Source organism: Taudactylus pleione, unplaced genomic scaffold, assembly GCF_031769625.1.
Source record: "Taudactylus pleione unplaced genomic scaffold, aTauple2 ptg000583l, whole genome shotgun sequence".
Lineage (NCBI taxonomy): Eukaryota > Metazoa > Chordata > Amphibia > Anura > Myobatrachidae > Taudactylus > Taudactylus pleione.
Genome location: NW_028284985.1, coordinates 1,015,941 through 1,036,397, shown reverse-complemented (window position 1 = coordinate 1,036,397; position 20,457 = coordinate 1,015,941). Strand labels below are relative to the sequence as shown.

At 49.1% G+C, this 20,457-nt stretch overlaps 1 protein-coding gene across 1 annotated transcript in view; it reads right to left on the bottom strand.

Annotated features, from left to right (window-relative positions):
- Positions 1-20,457, bottom strand: part of SLC2A8 (solute carrier family 2 member 8) — a 33,265-nt gene that overhangs the window by 3,352 nt on the left and 9,456 nt on the right. Inside the window, exons 2-10 of the mRNA XM_088453565.1 lie at positions 15,800-15,883; positions 14,669-14,831; positions 6,244-6,450; positions 5,176-5,275; positions 4,733-4,944; positions 3,888-4,037; positions 3,694-3,802; positions 2,605-2,766; positions 664-809 (exon numbers count right to left, since the gene is read on the bottom strand). Coding sequence (XP_088309691.1) covers positions 664-809; positions 2,605-2,766; positions 3,694-3,802; positions 3,888-4,037; positions 4,733-4,944; positions 5,176-5,275; positions 6,244-6,450; positions 14,669-14,831; positions 15,800-15,879 — 1,329 coding nt within the window. The 5' untranslated portion in view covers positions 15,880-15,883. The remainder of the gene's footprint in view (positions 1-663; positions 810-2,604; positions 2,767-3,693; positions 3,803-3,887; positions 4,038-4,732; positions 4,945-5,175; positions 5,276-6,243; positions 6,451-14,668; positions 14,832-15,799; positions 15,884-20,457) is intronic.

The window sequence follows — 20,457 nt, the reverse complement described above, 5'->3', positions numbered from 1 at the left end:
GTGTATATAGCAGCTTTCTGCCAACAAGACACAAAGCATTTTACATTGATTCAGCGGGCGAGGCAGCCATCTTAGACGCTGTTCTATGTAATCACTCACGTCAGTCGTTGCCCACTGGAACCGACCACACACCACACCACAATGTACCTAACAGTATGTTATTGGACTTTATGGGATTAAACACAGATAGCACATACAAACTCCACACAGATGGGGGCCTTAGTGGGAATCCATCCCAAGACATCAGTGTCGTGAGGCGTCAATGCTATGCACTATGCTACACATTACACACTACACACAATACACACACCTTCTTACAGGTTCTGTTGTGGAAACGCTACCACAACTTTCTATAGACCATGTCCTGTTGCGTTTCACATATAGCGGAGTCTATGAATTGTGCAGCGATACTGAGGCCCAGTCAGCGACCAAGGGGATGAATGAAAGCTTCTAAAGAGTGGAGAAATCGCCGATAGCAACCAAGAAGTTACTAGCTAGTATATTCTATACAACGATAGGCAGCAGCTGATTGGTTACTAGGGGCAACTTCTACATTTGTCCTCTCTAAGGAGCTTTGAGATATCTCCCCCCCCCCCCCCCCCCCGCCCCAAGTATCACTGCAGAGAACCGGAAACACCATGAAACGATAAAATCATCACTTACCATCAGGTTATGAAAGATCTTTGTGACGAGGAAAGCGCATCCCCAGTTAGTTACCACGCACATTCCACTGGCCACACCCCTAGCGCGCAGCGGGAAGATTTCAGACATGACCAGCCAGGGAATAGGGCCCCAGCCAATGGCGAAACCTGCAGAGATCACAGAGAGACGGGTCAGAGGGAGGATCTATCTGCGCAGAGTAACAATATGGGGAAGAGAGACTCTACCTTCCATTTACCACCTAACGCATGAAACAACCACTAATAACCCAGCACGTAACCCGAATGGGAAACGGGCTCCCGGAATAAGTCACATATATGACGGAGGATTTCACTTAAAGACACTGACCTGACCCCACCCACAAATGTATGACCCCTGTATACTATCAGCAGCATTATACGCGGTGCTGCAGAGCGGACTCCGGGACATATATATATACGTGGTGCTGCAGAGCGGACTCCGGGGTATATATACACGTGGTGCTGCAGAGCGGACTCCGGGACATATATATATATATACGTGGTGCTGCAGAGCGGACTCCGGGGTATATATACACGTGGTGCTGCAGAGCGGACTCCGGGACATATATATATAGGTGGTGCTGCAGAGCGGACTCCGGGGTATATATACGTGGTGCTGCAGAGCGGACTCCGGGGTATATATACGTGGTGCTGCAGAGCGGACTCCGGGGTATATATACGTGGTGCTGCAGAGCGGACTCCGGGGTATATATACACGTGGTGCTGCAGAGCGGACTCCGGGGTATATATACACGTGGTGCTGCAGAGCGGACTCCGGGGTATATATACACGTGGTGCTGCAGAGCGGACTCCGGGGTATATATACACGTGGTGCTGCAGAGCGGACTCCGGGGTATATATACACGTGGTGCTGCAGAGCGGACTCCGGGGTATATATACACGTGGTGCTGCAGAGCGGACTCCGGGGTATATATACACGTGGTGCTGCAGAGCGGACTCCGGGGTATATATACACGTGGTGCTGCAGAGCGGACTCCGGGGTATATATACGTGGTGCTGCAGAGCGGACTCCGGGGTATATATACGTAGTGCTACAGAGCGGACCCCAGGGCATATATACGTGGTGCTGCAGAGCGGACCCCGGGCATATATACGTGGTGCTGCAGAGCGGACCCCGGGCATATATACGTGGTGCTGCAGAGCGGACCCCGGGCATATATACGTGGTGCTGCAGAGCGGACTCCGGGGTATATATACACGTGGTGCTGCAGAGCGGACTCCGGGGTATATATACACGTGGTGCTGCAGAGCGGACTCCGGGGTATATATACGTAGTGCTACAGAGCGGACCCCAGGGCATATATACGTGGTGCTGCAGAGCGGACCCCAGGCATATATACGTGGTGCTGCAGAGCGGACCCCGGGCATATATACGTGGTGCTGCAGAGCGGACCCCGGGCATATATACGTGGTGCTGCAGAGCGGACTCCGGGGTATATATACACGTGGTGCTGCAGAGCGGACTCCGGGGTATATATACACGTGGTGCTGCAGAGCGGACTCCGGGGTATATATACGTAGTGCTACAGAGCGGACCCCAGGGCATATATACGTGGTGCTGCAGAGCGGACCCCGGGCATATATACGTGGTGCTGCAGAGCGGACCCCGGGCATATATACGTGGTGCTGCAGAGCGGACCCCGGGCATATATACGTGGTGCTATAGGACATGTGTATGCAGCACCACATATATGCCCCGGAGACCGCTCTGCAGCACCACGTCTAAGCTTCGGAGTCCTCCCCGTCTCACGTAACCAGCACTCACGGTGAGTAACGCGGGTACTGGTGGCGCGGGCGCCAGTCAGTACAAGATCATTATCTATATTTCACATGAAGCTTCTTTTTTTTTCTAACCAGTCAAAGACTATTTATTATATTACTTATTAATTATATGGGAACTCACCAGTGATAAACAGGCCCATGCTGGCCAACGCCAACCAGGCCAGCTGCTCTGCGGGGTCCCCGCCGCTACTCAGAGCCAGGGGGTCCGAGGAGTTGTGCACGTGCACCTCTGTGATTTTGAAGAACACCCCAAACATGGCTGCACTGATCGTCATGATGGTTCCTGAGGGGAAATGTGAGAAGAATCTCATTGTGTCACCTTTTATATAAATATCACTTTCCTGTGAGAATCACCCATTGGTTATAATAAAGATAAGAGCATAAATACAGCTGCTTCCGGCAGATGAATACATACATATAACCTATAAACCAGAGAGTATACTTTGTCTATTCCACTAACAGGTTTAAGAAAGTAGCAGGTTTACAGCTACAAAATGCAGGTCCTGCAGCATTGAGAGTACCAGCATTGAGAAGATTACACTGGTTGGGTATGGGATGCTGGTGGTCAGAATCTTAACCCTCCCCCTCTCCCTACCCCTAACCGGTGCCTAAAGCTGGGTACACACCTAACAGATATATCTGCAGATGATGGTTGTTCATACACACTGACCAACCATCAACTACCATCTGCCCGCAGGTCCCACTGACCAGCGCGAGTCGCTCCCTGCGGCCTCCGCTGCAAGTGTACGGGCGGTCGGCTGATTGCCCGTACACACAGCACAATGGACAGATATCTGCCATCGGGTGTGCAGCCCAGCGGACTCGGCATGTCGGTGAACAATGTCGTTCACAGACATATCGCTGGTACATACTGGCCGACGGGCACACAATATATTAGCCCATAAATTGGTCGGCCAATATATCTGCCAGTATGTACCCAGCTTAACCTGCCCCTCTCCGCACCATAAACCTAACTCTCCCCCCTTAGTGCCTAACCCTCCCCCAAACCCCAGTACTTACCGTCGGGATGCCGACATGTGTCAGGATTCCAGCACCGGAATCCCGACTGTCGGTATACTGACCGCATCCCGACTACACCTATCAAAGCTCTAGACTGAGACTATGGCAACATGTACCAATAGGGATTAACTTCTAATTATTTAAAAAAAATAAACAGTGGTACTCTTAGCAACGTGAATTGTATTTTTACCTGAAACAATTAGAAGAAGCTTCCTCCCGGCTTTGTCCATGATGACCGCCGCCAAAGCGGTGAAAACCACCTGGACCAGCCCCACGATGACAGACGCCAAACTGCTGTCCTGAAAAAAACATTGAGCGTGGAAATGAAAACCTTTATTATGTATATTATTAATTCTACATTCTACAGCAGGGGGCGCCACATACCTTGAACTTGGCTTCTTCAAAAATCATATCTGCATAGAACATGATGGCATTAATCCCGCTGGCCTGCTGGAAGAACATGAGCAGAATCCCAATGAAGAAGGGTTTATAGATGGATGGATTCCCGAGATCGGCCAGCTTCAGGCTGCTCTCCTGATTGGACAGAAACATCAATATATATTGTTACGTGATGTCACAGACAAGAAAGGAAACATTGGCATGTGCCAGAGCCATTTCTCTCTTGGTTTGTACCTTATCTCTCACAAAGATCTGATAAATCTGTGGAGGACAAGCCGCCACAGGGAGAGGAGCGCGGAGGACAAGCCGCCACAGGGAGAGGAGTGCGCAGGACAAGCCGCCACAGGGAGAGGAGTGCGCAGGACAAGCCGCCACAGGGAGAGGAGCACGCAGGACAAGCCGCCACAGGGAGAGGAGCGCGCAGGACAAGCCGCCACAGGGGGAGGAGCGCGCAGGACAAGCCGCCACAGGGGGAGGAGCGCCCAGGACAAGCCGCCACAGGGAGAGGAGCGCGCAGGACAAGCCGCCACAGGGAGAGGAGCGCGCAGGACAAGCCGCCACAGGGAGAGGAGCGCGGAGGACAAGCCGCCACAGGGAGAGGAGCGCGGAGGACAAGCCGCCACAGGGAGAGGAGCGCGGAGGACAAGCCGCCACAGGGAGAGGAGTGCGGAGGACAAGCCGCCACAGGGAGAGGAGTGCGGAGGACAAGCCGCCACATGGCCAGGGTTGCAAAGACAGACTTTACATGAAGGTCTGTTTAGGATATCCCAGCTGTGGTATAAATATCTATAATACATATATATTGATTAAAAACAAAAACAGGGACATACCTCATCATTCCCACTGGACTCAATCTGCCGATATTCCCATTCATGGTTCACGTCTGGTCCCCGGAGGAAGCGGAGAGCAGACAAGGCCTCAGTCCGTCTGCCCTGATTGATGAGATATCGGGGGCTCTCGGGCATGAAGCACATAAATATGAGCATGAGGACCGGTGGGATGGAGCAGAACACAGCGAGCCATCGCCAGTCCAGGAACATCCCTGGTGATCACACAGACAGGTGACAGGAGACGGCAACAACCATAAACCATGCTCCCCTCCCCCCATCCCATCGCTTCCTGCGTGATATCTACGGGAATAATATGATGAAGGGGGGAGATGTACAGCGGGAGTTGTGTTAGTCCCGTGGGTGGGGGCCACACCTGTGGGGGGAGTATTGGAAGAAAAATTCCCTTGGAAGAAAATGTAAACAAATAAATAAAGCCTCAGTACCTAAAATGTAGGCTCCAACGATACCTGTGACCACCATCAACTGGACGCAGGACCCCAACGTCCCTCGTACTTTGGAGTGAGAGGTTTCAGAAATATACACCTAGATGTCAGGTTACAATGTAAGTCTCTCATACAGATCACTTTCTGGACAGAACGGAGATCATGCTAGGGGTGGGGAGTTGCTTTAATCAAAGTGAACCTGCCAGTGGAGGCAGCCATCTTGTGGTTGTGAAGGCAGCCATCTTGTGAAATTAACCAGTATGCAGCCCTATCAATCTGCTACAAAATAGTGACATCACTGAGGCACAGACTGATAATCCCACAGTACGCTCCCTGAGAATTGATTCATGCTGAGAAATATTAGCTAAGCCTACAAAATGGCTGCCTCCGTTGTGTGTAAGGAACATATTACTTTCAGGCAAAGAGCAAGGACACATGTATTCTGCAGTTTTTACCAATAACTATGCAAATGAGGGCACTTTTCTATTGCAGTCTATATCTGCGATTCATTTTTACCTCAGCTTTCTGTAGAATAACGTAAAGGGGGATTCCAGGCAGAAATGTACTTTTAAAGCGCAACTCTCCTTTTTAGTTGGAGTTCATCGGTAAGACCATGTGGTTTACAGAACATTTCCATTAAATAAAATGAAAAGAATACAAATCTAGAAACAAGGAATTATATATTTTCCATGGCTATTGGTGTTCCTCATTTACAGCTACCATGACAGCGGCCATCTTTCATTTGGCTTCCTGTTTCCTCCCTCTGATTTGAATAAAATGCCACTGGCATAGGAGAGGAACCAGAATAGGAGGAGAGAGGTAACCAGATCAAATAAGGGACACGTGTTCCTCAATAAGTAGTTTATTACCGTACGATGGACAGTCATACGTGTTTATGTGTAATGGGACTAGTTTGCATTTGGAAGACATTGGTGATTGCTTAATTTTTTCACCCATTTTATTTTGCAGACTTTTTTTTTAATCAATATTCTTTCTTCAAGCTGCAAAATAGTGACACAGACCTTTAAAAAAATAATAATAATAGCAAAACACTTGGAAAATACTTACAGGGACCACTAACGAGGTGACGCCACTGGCCAGCCCAGCCAACAAACGGCCGGCGAGTAACATCCAGACTCCCTGCGCAGATATGATGAGCATGAAACCAAGGACAAAGGGAAGAGAGCACAGCATGAGGCTGAGCTTCCGGCCGATCCGATCCACCATCCCGCCACCAAATATCCCCCCAACGGCCGCTCCGATCGTTACTATAGACTGCGAGGGAGAAATGGCGCATTTTACAATCACAGCTCCGACAATGATGCAAAATCCTGGGTTATATTCATCTTAGTTGAAAGGATAGAGCAGAGTTGTCCTTGGTTGTGGCGCACTAAGTAGATTTTTAAAACATATAATTTTATATATTGAAGAATAAAAGTTATGTGTATATTAGCAACAGCGAATTAATTAAAAGAAACACATTTTTCCTAGACATGAAAATACATATATTGTGTTGACATAACAAAAAAGAAAATAAAGTGTGTTTTAAAACAAAAGTCCCGTTGTGTGTTTTCATTTATTATTTCCAGTAAGTGTGTTTTATTCATGTATCCATGTGTACTCCACAATAGTAATATATAGTTCTAAGAGGGAGAGAAAAAAATCAAGAAATTGTATTCAATTATCTCATTTCTATCATGCAAATAGCAGTGCTTTAGGTTCTCAAAATCAATGAAAGAAATGTAACTTGTATTATTCCCAATGTTGCAAACTATCCGAGTAACATAAGTATACAGACCAAATACTGATAAACGGGCTGTCTGTGTCTATTTCAGATTTATAGGCTCAGCCTGATTATAGTGTATCCGTTTATTGGTCTGTGCCCTTAACAAAAAGGGGGGATGTTATTATGGAATCGGTATGAAATACCGCCGCCCGCAAATTCCTGGCAGCGCCTGGCCGACAACAGCAGAGCTCCCAGCAGTAGAAGCCCGACAGCGCTGGAAATCCCGATCGTGGATAGGTAAGTACTAACTAACCTAACCTAACCCTCCCTAGGGGTGCCTAACCCTAACCACCCCCCTTCCCCCCTGCCTAAACCTAAGCCCCCCGGGGGTGCCTAACCCTAAGTCCCCTCCGGGGGTGCCTAACCCTAACCCTCCCTCCCCCTAGCCTAACCCTAATGCTCCCGGGAGGGTGCCTAACCCTAATACCCCCCCGGTGCCCTAAACCTAACCCTCCCCCCCACGGCTGTCCGCTCGCGGCGCCCGGCATCCCTTCGATCGGGATGCCGGGCGCCTGTCTCCCGCCGTCGGGGAAATGTCAGGCGTCTACACCTAGACGCCCGGCATTTCATCCCTCGCCGGGATATGACAGTCGGTGTTATACAATCGGGAAGCTGGCTGCCTTAACGTTATTATACCACAGGTTCCCAAACTCGGTCCTCAGGACCCCAAACAGTGCATGTTTTCCAGGTATCCTCACAGAAACACAAGTGAGAGATTAGCTGCACCTGTGGATCTTCTAAAACATGTCAGTGAGTAATGAATACACCTGTGCACCTGCTGGGTGACCTGCAAAACATGACCTGTGTGGGGTCCTGAGGACCGAGTTTGAGAACCACTGTATTATACTACAAGAGAATAAGGGATATTAGGCTTACATATAGAATGCTTGTATAGCATCAGCGTTCAGTGTCATTCCTCATGGGATAATTATGTATTTTCTCACATGAAACGCTTGCCTGTGTTATTATCTTCACATACTATCAGTAAGTACGTTTACCATGATACAGTTATAGCTAATAAATTCAATTGGATTCCACTATATCCTAGATGGTTATATCCTTAAACGCAGGTATACCTCCGTATGGCAGTATGCCAGCAAGAGAAGCGCACGCAGGGGGGGTTTCTGAGTACCCCTGACAGACTGGAGTGCTGGAACCATGTTCTTAAGCCAGGCCCCTTTGCAGTAAAATCTACTCATGTGGATCCTCCCCCCCCTCCCAATTGACCCGCGAATCGTTCCAATTTGCCATGAGGGGGCAGGGCTTAAGAACATGGTGGCAGCCTGCTAGGTCCTGTCCCGGTCAGATCTGCTGCAAGGTAAGTTTGTTTGTACATATGTGACATAAGTGTGTGTATGTGTATTCACATGTTTATATATACATATATGTGGATTCTTTAACAGTATAGTTACAGCCACTGTGGGCCTGATTCAGAGCCGGACGCTATTTGCGCTCGCTCGTTCAGGAAAAAGGGGTGGCTATTCAAATGAACTGTTCGCTCTTTGCAGTCTGTTCACGCCTTTAGGTCTGAACGAGCGAACAAAACTTGTGGTCGTTTTTTGGAAAAATACGCCCCCTGGCCGCTCGCATCCGACGTCATGTCCGCTATTTATTTGATCAATCGAGTACATCGACCAGCGTATGAACTGCTCGCTATTCTTGTGGTTGGTTTTTCCTACCACAATCTTGCGAGCAGTTCTGACTATAAAATAACCCAGTGACGTGGCCGATGACGCTGCTGTATTAATTATGCACACCCATAAAACGCCCGTTTTGACCTTTAAGCACGCCTGCGTTCGGATCTCCACTCCCCGTTTTCAAGCACCTTCCCCTGTTACCACCCACATACGCCTCCTCCTGTCACTCAAAATAGCAGGCACTCGCTATATAGCGAACAAACGATTTTCGGCCGCACTGACTGGTTCGCGCATGCGTATCACGATCCGTACGCATGCACAGTTGTGCAAACATCGCTCGGAACGGACGAGCGGCCGCTTACGAGCGGCTCTGAATCAGGCCCTGTGTCTTATCCCTTCCGCAATGTAATATAAAGGCCGCTGTCCTCCACCACGAGGCAGGTTATGCCCGTATTTCTCTCACACTGAGATACCAATGAGAAGGTTCCCTGACACTAGGATTACAGCACTATTATGCTTGATTGTACCAATATTTTAATTTCTTCCTCACAGTCAAAATATTATGTGGCTCAGCAGGTGGAGACGTATATTAGTACACTCCGAGCAGAATTATTCTCGTCTCTTATGGTCCCATAAAGCCAGCAGAGCGAGCCCTCGAGCACACTTCACATACGCAAGGACTTTTATATATGCATCAGTGTTTTCTGCGGCCGCATCGCCCGGCACTTTCCCCCGCCGACCCCCCGACCCCTGCTGTGGAACGCTGGCCTCTGAAATGACCGTAGGCTAAAGAAGCCTCCAATCGCTTCAGAAGCAAGCGTTCCCAGTGATGTACTGCGCGGGTGACATCATGACGTCACCTGTGACGTGAGGAGCCTGCCCCGCGCGCCTGCTGGATCTAGTTAGATCCAGTAAGCGCGAGGCAACGGGAGTGGGAGCGCGAACGGCCAGCAAGTAAAGGTAAGTTCTGGGCTGGGGCTGGGGCCAGGAAGGGTCTGGGGGCACTGCCTAAGGGGCACTATTTACGCCTGGGGGCACTGCATAAGAGACCAGTCTGGGGGCACTGCCTAAGGGGCACTATTTACGCCTGGGGGCACTGCATAAGAGACCAACCTGGGGGCACTGCATAAGGGACACTATTTAAACCGGGGAGCACTGCATAAGGGACACTAAGCCTGGGGGCACTGCATAAGGGACACTAAGCCTGGGGGCACTGCATAAGGGACACTAAGCCTGGGGGCACTGCATAAGGGACACTAAGCCTGGGGGCACTGCATAAGGGACACTAAGCCTGGGGGCACTGCATAAGGGACACTAAGCCTGGGGGCACTGCATAAGGGACACTAAGCCTGGGGGCACTGCATAAGGGACACTATTTAAACTTAGGGGCACTGCATAAGGGACACTATTTAAACTTAGGGGCACTGCATAAGGGACACTATTTAAACTTAGGGGCACTGCATAAGGGACACTATTTAAACTTAGGGGCACTGCATAAGGGACACTAAGCCTGGGGGCACTGCATAAGGGACACTAAGCCTGGGGGCACTGCATAAGGGACACTAAGCCTGGGGGCACTGCATAAGGGGCCAGCCTGGGGGCACTGCATAAGGGGCCAGCCTGGGGGCACTGCATAAGGGGCCAGCCTGGGGGCACTGCATAAGGGGCCAGCCTGGGGGCACTGCATAAGGGGCACTAAGCCTGGGGGCACTACATAAGGTGCCAGTCTGGGGGCACTATGTAAGCCTGGGGGCACAACATAAGGGACCAGTCTGGGGGGCACTACTTCGGCCTGGGGGCACTGCATAAAGGCCAAGCTAAAATACAGAGGGCAATGCATAAAGGGGAAAACTGTATAAAGGGCACAAATACAGGGGGCACTGCATAATGGGCACTTTTGACTAAGAGCCAGTGGGGGAGCAGCCTGAGACCTGTCGGGCTGGATTGGTAAGGGCGCGCACAATTGCGAAGGCCCCCGTCCGGCTACTTTTTGATGGAAAAAATTTCTGTGGAGAACACTGTGTATTACAACAATTTCACATACCAGCTAACCAGACAACGCTCAGAGCAACGTGGAACCAAAGCCTGATAAAAATCCAAATGATGTGTGAGTGACCGTCCCTGGGTGGTCACTCTCAGTCTGGGGACAGCCAACCAGTTGTGTATAATTGTTGGTGAATGTCCTAACACCATCCAGTCACTAAGTGGGACCAATACACAAGGTGAGCGGGCGTCAGAATACTATAAATGCCATAGAAGTATACAGCTCTCCGTGCACAAAGCACAGCTCCACCACCCACCGCCGCCAACCAACATGGCCGCTACCAGCCAGCAAAGGTGGTTTAACATGGATCTCCATTAGTTCAACGGAATAATAGCCTGAACTGGGTATTCAATCATAAAGTCGACATGTTCGGTTTGTCGACATACACATTGTCCACATGGTCATTTTGTCAACACTGAGTATGTCGACAGTCCGAATGTCAACAGTACATTTTAGTGCTAGATTTAGGTTTAGTGTTAAGAGTTTAAATAGTGAAAAACCGCTATGTCAGAATGCTGAAAATCGACATACTGACCATGTCGACATCCTGGTGTAGATACATATTATGATTGTCAACATTACATACCAGACCTGCTCATTGCTCTGGGTCACTTCAAAATTGGTAAAACTAAAGGTTTCCCAGTAAGTCTTCGATACATTTGAGTTATTGGGATGTGGGTGGATGTAGACAGAACCAATCGCACCACCTGAGAACTGAGCGACCGGATTTAGCGATGCGTGTGAGCGACGACACTGGATGGACCCTGTGAAGCGCGGGTTATGCGGTTGGCTGATGAACCAGTACGATGGCGTTTGAGTAACACGTCCTTCCCATAACGGATATTAGGACATACAAGGCCTGGTTCAGAGTTAGGAACACATTAGGGGTAGCTAGCTTCTGGAACAAACCATGCTGCAACGCAAAGGGGGGGCAAATGCATTTATTTTTGTTTTTGCATGAAGGGAAAATACTGGCGGCTTTTACATACTGTATATAGAATTAGGCAGATTTATTTTTTAGCATTAAGCTAGAACACGTCTCTTTCCAGCTCCAATTTGTCATGCAATCATGGTACCTGGGATCTCTCTGCGCAACCATCCTGTGGTGTGTACCCACAATTCATTGTTTGATAAATTGTGAGGTCGTATTGACCCATCAGATGGGACGATGCTATGTACAATGCAGTTTGGTTACATTCGCCATGCAGCGAGATATTGCGTCTTCGCATGACGAATTGTGAAGTGCACACGCAATGTAGCGATACCTCAGATCGTGACGTTTGCACGTGAACGCTATATATCAATAGATCGTTGCAGTGTGTTAATTGTCCTCATTTCCAAATTGTACTTATTCCTCTTTAATCCGGCTTTCTCCAAGCCACCCACCAGTAACAACCCTATAACTGATCTGTAACGGAACTCAGTATGTACGACACATGGGAGACGCCTGGCGCAGTGTTCCCAGGTTTTACAGAAGGGCCTGACGCTGTGGAAAACACTGTAGCCCAGGTACTGGGATCGCACCAAAGTGGTTATTCCTATATTTATTAGGAAGACCCCAGGTCACTTTAATCTCTGTCTCCAACACCTAAAGGTACCTGAGGGGGCCCCTCGAGGCTCTGTTCTGGGGTAATGGTATGCAGTCGGGAAGCCGGCGGACATAATCACGACAGCCGGCTCCCCGACTGCTTAATCCTGGCGAGGGTTAAATGACAAGTGGCTAAATCTAGACACCTGTCATTTTACCGACGCCGGGAGACCGGCGCCTGGCATCCTGATCGAAGGGACGCCGGGCGCGGATAGCCGCGGGGGGAGAGGGGGGGGTTAGGTTTAGGGTTCCCGTGGGGGACTTAGGGTTAGGCACCCCCCCGGGAGGTTAGGTTTAGGCACTTAGAGGGGGGATTAGGGTTATGCACTGGGGGGAAGGTTAGGGTTAGGCACCCATAAGGGAGGGTTAGGGGAAGGAATTAGGTTAGTCTATACTTAACTTAGGGACGATCAGGATTTTCACCCATGTCGGGCAGCCGCTGTCGGGATTCCAACCGCCGGAAATCATACCGATTCCGGGGTAATTATCAGTTTCTATGCACACGTGTCTGGAAGATACTAACCCGCGTGTGCTCAGATCATACTCCCCTTACTGTAACTAAGGAATACAATCTGATTTATCACTGGGGAAACATTGGATACTGCAAAACAAATGCTTTCTGAGCTCTGACAAAACAGTGTCCGTGATATTTGGGACAAAGGCTAACACTCTATTATACGTGATCTACTGACTACAGCAAACCCAGACATAAATACTGGTGACCAGGCTGAGCCCCACCTTTTCCCTGGTTTGTATACAGATCCCCTAGGACCAGGTCGTCCCTTTCTGGGGTGTAGGCTCCCTGCCAATTTGTCCTTCAAATACTTTCTGTATATATATACTGTACATATGTTATCCAGAAAATAAACCCTGCAGTAAACAGCACTTACCACCTTAGATCTACCGCCGGAAGCCGCTAATGGCTCCTAGATTCCATAAGGGAACCTAACGCCTCCCACGGCTGCGCCTGTCTGAGATCTTTCAGAACTTCTCTCGCTCGGTTCTATAACCATAGTCTGTAACTAGAAAGCTGATGGCCACTGCCTGTCATTAGGGGTCTAGTTACTAAGCAGTGTTAGGAGACAGAGTGAAAAGTGATAAGAAAGTGATAAGGTGCCAGCCAATCAGCTCCCAACTGTCATCTCACAGGCTGTGTTTGAAAAATGACAGCTGGGAGCTGATTGGCTGGCACCTTATCACTTTCTTATCACTTTTCACTCTCTCTCCTAACACTGCTTAGTAACTAGACCCCTAAGTCACAAAAGTATACAATATATCTGGCAAAACAAGAGGTAGCTGAATGTATTTCTTCCTGGTAAAATATACAGAAGTGTTTTTGAGGACGATCCTGGGTCCTAGTAACAAGCTAATGTTCTGTAAATGAACAGCTGAGCCAGGTGACCGAGGCCGTACTGACACAGCACTTATCCCCCTGACCTCAGTGTAAGTGCTGATGGCCCTCAGGAAATGACCAATCTTCCACTTCCCGTTCCTCTGCCCCTTCTCCCACAGCGTGGCGAGGAGCAGTGACATCACGTACAGCCGGCCAGCAGCAGGGTTCATCTGCACTTTAAGTTGGAGTCAGAGAAATGTCTATCTGGATAAGGGGACGCTGAGGGGTATAATTACTAAAGTGCAGATTTTTAGAAGTAAAGATGTTGCCCATAGCAACCAATCAGATTCTATTTGACATTTACTCAGCACTTTCTAGAAAAGAATAGCTAGAATCTGATTGGCTGTTTTGGGCAACACCTCCACTTCTAAAAATCGCACTTTAGTAAATACACCCCTAAGCCTATAAATGATTATAGAGCATACAGCGGCCATGTATTCTGCACAGATCTGTTACAGAAAAAAAGAAATTAGGGCGACTTTCCAAAGACACCAACACTCGTAATTACCGTGACACCTTTCCAGTAAAGCTACGAGCAGCAAGGTGGATATTTGAATCTAACCGATATTTAAACGTTTTAAGCGCAGAGGGGGAGATGTATCAAGCAGGGTAAAGAATGGAGAGGTGGTCTGGTGGAGACGTTGCCCATAGCAACCAATTAGCTTCAAGGTAGCAGCTATTAAGTACATTCTATAAAATGGCTGGATGAAGCCGATTGGTTGCTATGGGCAACTTCTCCACTGCTGGATCCATCTCCCCCAGTGTTACAGACTGTGCCCCGTACACGCTGGGAGGCGCTGAGCAATGTGTCCGGCTCTGGGAGGATTGTGGTGACTCCATAGCTACCCAGGTAACTCTCCGGTGACCCACAAATCCCATCGTGCTAGAGTTTTGCAGGAATGACGATAGCGGAATCCTTAGCGCTTAGATGCTGGCAGCGCAGGAGGAGGAGCAATAGGGACAAGGCTGAATGTCAGATGCACGCTGCCCCCGAGTGGATGGATCCTGCAGCGCCCGGTAAACCATAAAGCGGGAAGTGACTCACCCCAAACCATGACGCCGCCTCCTTATCCAGCACTAGATGAGGATCATCCGCATTCTTCAGGTCAGAGATGGCCGGAGAACTGAACCCCAGGACGAAGCCGAAACTCAGGGGTCCCAACACCGCAGCGAACGTCGCCAGGTACAGTTTCCTATTCTGGACTTTGCTGCAGGAAGGGACGAGAGTAACATCTTCCATCAGTGAAGAAAATCCCATTTCCTGACAGTATCAAGACAGACCGCCTTACGCCCATAGATATATCTAAGCCGGAAAATGCAGCTACTGTACATATCTACTAACATTTGTGATAACTTGTAAGACTGATCCCCAAACTTGGCCACTGGGCCTCTCCTACAGCGAGTCTGACCACACGTGATGGGATTCCCTTAGCAACCTCTGTGCATAAGAACCTATTATGTAATATATCCCTCGTACATGGGTTATTAAACCTGCCTTCAGCACTGCAGGTTTTCCAGATGCCTCATAATCTGTAAGCGTAAAAACCAGTGACTGGCCTACTATATGGCCATGTGCTAGGGATTCAGAGCCGTACAACCTGCCGATGTTTTCGCAGTTGAGCAATCAACATCATTCTTTGCTTGCGTCTTAGTCGCACTGCAATTGCATCAAGGTACGCTACCGTAGACGCTCGCCGCATTTTTGGGGCCTGATGCTGCCTTCATTTGTGATCCTGTACACAAGACATATGGCTCCGACGTCACAGTTCCCGAGGCCAGACTGGGGGACCGTAGATTTACTCAGAACTGCGATAATTGAAAGTTCTGCGTCCGCGGCTGCGTCTGTGCATGCGGGTGGTTAGATTTGCGGCGACGCCTGTGGGCATCTGAATACATATCCCAGAGGCTGCGACATTTGCTTAATTTTCGCAGAGCAGCTTTGTACACAGATGTAGCTGTGGTGGCAATAGCTAGCGTACAACTGTGACTCAGGCCCTGTATGAAGACAGATGTAATGTAGACCCCAATAATAGCATAACCTGAGCGGCTCAGTACAATGATACGTCCTGTATATCCCCTCAGCGCCCGCGGGCAGTATATGACAGCATGGGGTACAGCGGACTGATACACTGTAACATAATTATCACATTTCATCTCAATATCACCAAGAATTTACCTCAAATACCTGTTGTGTTCACTCTCAGTATCCTGAGACCTGGAAAGATCTAGAAGAGGCTCTAGATCATCCGAATCCATTATCCTGAAAAAGACGCAAAACAAAAGGATTATACACAGCCGCCTGCGGTACACAAACACGTTTCCACACCGCCGCCTGCGGTACACAAACACGTTTCCACACCGCCGCCTGCGGTACACAAACACGTTTCCACACCGCCGCCTGCGGTACACAAACACGTTTCCACACCGCCGCCTGCGGTACACAAACAGGTTTCCACACCGCCGCCTGCGGTACACAAACACGTTTCCACACCGCCGCCTGCGGTACACAAACACGTTTCCACACCGCCGCCTGCGGTACACAAACACGTTTCCACACCGCCGCCTGCGGTACACAAACACGTTTCCACACCGCCGCCTGCGGTACACAAACACGTTTCCACACTGCCGCCTGCGGTACACAAACACGTTTCCACACCGCCGCCTGCGGTATACAAACACGTTTCCACACAGCCTCCTGCAGCATATAGACAAGTTTCCACACAGCCGCCTGCGGTATATAAACACGTTTCCACAGACACGTTTCCATACCGGTATATAAACACGTGTCTGTCCACACAGCCGCCTGCGGTATATAAACACGTGTCTGTCCACACAGCCGCCTGCGGTATATAAACACGTTTCCACACAGCCACCTGCGGTATATAAATACGCGTCCACACAGCTGCCTGCGGTATATAAACATATTTCCACACAGCCGCCTGCAGTATATAAACATGTTTCCACACAGCCACCTGCGGTATATAAATACGCGTCCACACAGCCGCCTGCGGTATATAAACATGTTTCCACACAGCCGCCTGCGGTATATAAACATGTTTCCACACAGCCACCTGCGGTATATAAACACGTTTCCACACAGCCGCCTGCGGTATATAAACATGTTTCCACACAGCCGCCTGCGGTATATAAACATGTTTCCACACAGCCGCCTGCGGTATATAAACACGTGTCTGCCCACACAGCCGCCTGCGGTATATAAACACGTGTCTGCCCACACAGCCGCCTGTGGTATATAAACATGTTTCCACACAGCCGCCTGCGGTATATAAACATATTTCCACACAGCCGCCTGCGGTATATAAACATGTTTCCACACAGCCGCCTGCAGTATATAAACATGTTTCCACACAGCCGCCTGCAGTATATAAACACGTTTCCACACAGCCGCCTACGGTATATAAACACGTTTCCACACAGCCGCCTGTGGTATATAAACAAATGTCCACACAGCCGCCTGCGGTATATAAACACGTTTCCACACAGCCACCTGTGGTATATCAACACGTTTCCACACAGCCGCCTGCGGTATATAAAAACGTTTCCACACAGCCACCTGCGGTATATAAACACGTTTCCACACAGCCTCCTGCGGTATATAAACACGTTTCCACACAGCCGCCTGCAGTATATCAACACGTTTCCACACAGCCGCCTGCGGTATATAAATACGTTTCCACACAGCCACCTGCGGTATATAAATACATTTCCACACAGCCACCTGCGGTATATAAACACGTTTCCACACAGCCTCCTGCGGTATATAAACACGTTTCCACACAGCCGTCTGCGGTATATTAACACGCTTCCACACAGCCGCCTGCGGTATATAAACACGTTTCCACACAGCCTCCTGCGGTATATAAACACGTTTCCACACAGCCGCCTGTGGTATATAAACAAATGTCCACACAGCCGCCTGCGGTATATAAACACGTTTCCACACAGCCACCTGTGGTATATCAACACGTTTCCACACAGCCGCCTGCGGTATATAAACACGTTTCCAGCCACACAGCCGCCTGCAGTATATAAAAACGTTTCCACACAGCCTCCTGCGGTATATAAACACGTTTCCACACAGCCACCTGTGGTATATAAACAAATGTCCACATAGCCGCCTGCAGTATATAAACACGTTTCCACACAGCCGCCTGCGGTATATAAACACGTTTCCACACAGCCGCCTGCGGTATATAAACACGTTTCCACACAGCCGCCTGCGGTATATAAACACGTTTCCACACAGCCGCCTGCGGTATATAAACACGTTTCCACACAGCCGCCTGCGGTATATAAACAAATGTCCACACAGCCGCCTACGGTATATAAACACGTTTCCACACAGCCGCCTGCGGTATATAAATACGTTTCCACACAGCCGCCTGCGGTATATAAACACGTGTCTGCCCACACAGCCGCCTGCGGTATATAAACACGTTTCCACACAGCTGCCTGCGGTATATAAACACGTTTCCACACAGCCGCCTGCAGTATATAAACAAATGTCCACACAGCCGCCTGCGGTATATAAACACGTTTCCACACAGCCGCCTGCAGTATATAAACAAATGTCCACACAGCCGCCTACGGTATATAAACACGTTTCCACTCAGCCGCCTGCGGTATATAAACACGTTTCCACACAGCCGCCTGCAGTATATAAACAAATGTCCACACAGCCGCCTACGGTATATAAACACGTTTCCACACAGCCGCCTGCGGTATATAAACAAATGTCCACACAGCCGCCTGCGGTATATAAACAAATGTCCACACAGCCGCCTGCGGTATATAAACACGTTTCCACACAGCCGCCTACGGTATATAAACACGTTTCCACACAGCCGCCTGCGGTATATAAACAAATGTCCACACAGCCGCCTGCGGTATATAAACACGTTTCCACACAGCCGCCTACGGTATATAAACATGTTTCCACACAGCCGCCTGCGGTATATAAACACGTTTCCACACAGCCTCCTGCGGTATATAAACACGTTTCCACACAGCCTCCTGCGGTATATAAACACGTTTCCACACAGCCTCCTGCGGTATATAAACACGTTTCCACACAGCCGCCTGCGGTATATTAACACGCTTCCACACAGCCGTCTGCGGTATATTAACACGCTTCCACACAGCCGCCTGCGGTATATAAACACGTTTCCACACAGCCTCCTGCGGTATATAAACACGTTTCCACACAGCCTCCTGCGGTATATAAACACGTTTCCACACAGCCTCCTGCGGTATATAAACACGTTTCCACACAGCCTCCTGCGGTATATAAACACGTTTCCACACAGCCTCCTGCGGTATATAAACACGTTTCCACACAGCCGCCTGCGGTATATTAACACGCTTCCACACAGCCGCCTGCGGTATATAAACACGTTTCCACACAGCCTCCTGCGGTATATAAACACGTTTCCACACAGCCGCCTGCGGTATATAAACACGTTTCCACACAGCCTCCTGCGGTATATAAACATGTTTCCACACAGCCTCCTGCGGTATATAAACACGTGTCTGTCCACACAGCCGCCTGCGGTATATAAACACGCTTCCACACAGCCGCCTGTGGTATATAAACACGTTTCCACACAGCCGCCTGCGGTATATAAACATGTTTCCACATAGCCGCCTGCAGTATATAAATACATGTCCACACAGCCTCCTGCGGTATATAAACACGTTTCCACACAGCCGCCTGCGGTATATAAACACGTTTCCACACAGCCGCCTACGGTATATAAACACGTTTCCACACAGCCTCCTGCGGTATATAAACACGTTTCTACACAGCCGCCTGCGGTATATTAACACGCTTCCACACAGCCGCCTGCGGTATATTAACACGCTTCCACACAGCCGCCTGCGGTACACAAACACGTTTCCACACAGCCGCCTGTGGTATATTAACACGCTTCCACACAGCCGCCTGCGGTACACAAACACGTTTCCACACAGCCGCCTGCGATATATAAACACGCTTCCACACAGCCGCCTTCGGTATATAAACACGTTTCCACACAGCCGCTTGCGGTATATACATTCGCCAATAGTATTGAACCATAAAGTAATTCCTGTGAGTGAACTTGATATATGCAGTTATATAGTGTAAACACGGGGTGCAGAGTCAGTATGACAGGAGTAAATCATATGAACATCTAAGTACATACGTGTACCGTACCATGCATATATTACTGTGTATATGTATATTTATTACACACACATTAAAGGTATTTGTTATTATTATGTAAAAAGCAGAACGGACCACAGAGCCTGCAGGAGAAGCAGCTGGATGCGGCCATCGCATTATCCCAGATCCAGCGCAGAGAGACATCAGCGCGGTCACTGTGCCGCCCAACACACGTAACACATATAGATTCACCAGAATACGTACAGCATCTGCCCAATATAATTCATCGTATTCTGTATACTGGGTGCAATTCTCACTCTCGGGTCTCCGTAAGTAACTATGTACTACAGGAGATAATAACACCCAATTATAAGACTGTGAGCGCAGTATGTGCCAGGAACATGCAATGATGGAGCCTGTAACAGGCAGGAGTGTCCCCAGAAATGACAGACAGACAGAAGTGGCAGTAATACAGTGCAGCAGTAGTAATAATACAGTGCAGCAGTAGTAATAATACAGTGCAGCAGTAGTAATAATACAGTGCAGCAGTAGTAATAATACAGTGCAGCAGTAGTAATAATACAGTGCAGCAGTAGTAATAATACAGTGCAGCAGTAGTAATTTAGTGCAGCAGTAGCAGTAGTAATAATACAGTGCAGCAGTAGTAATTT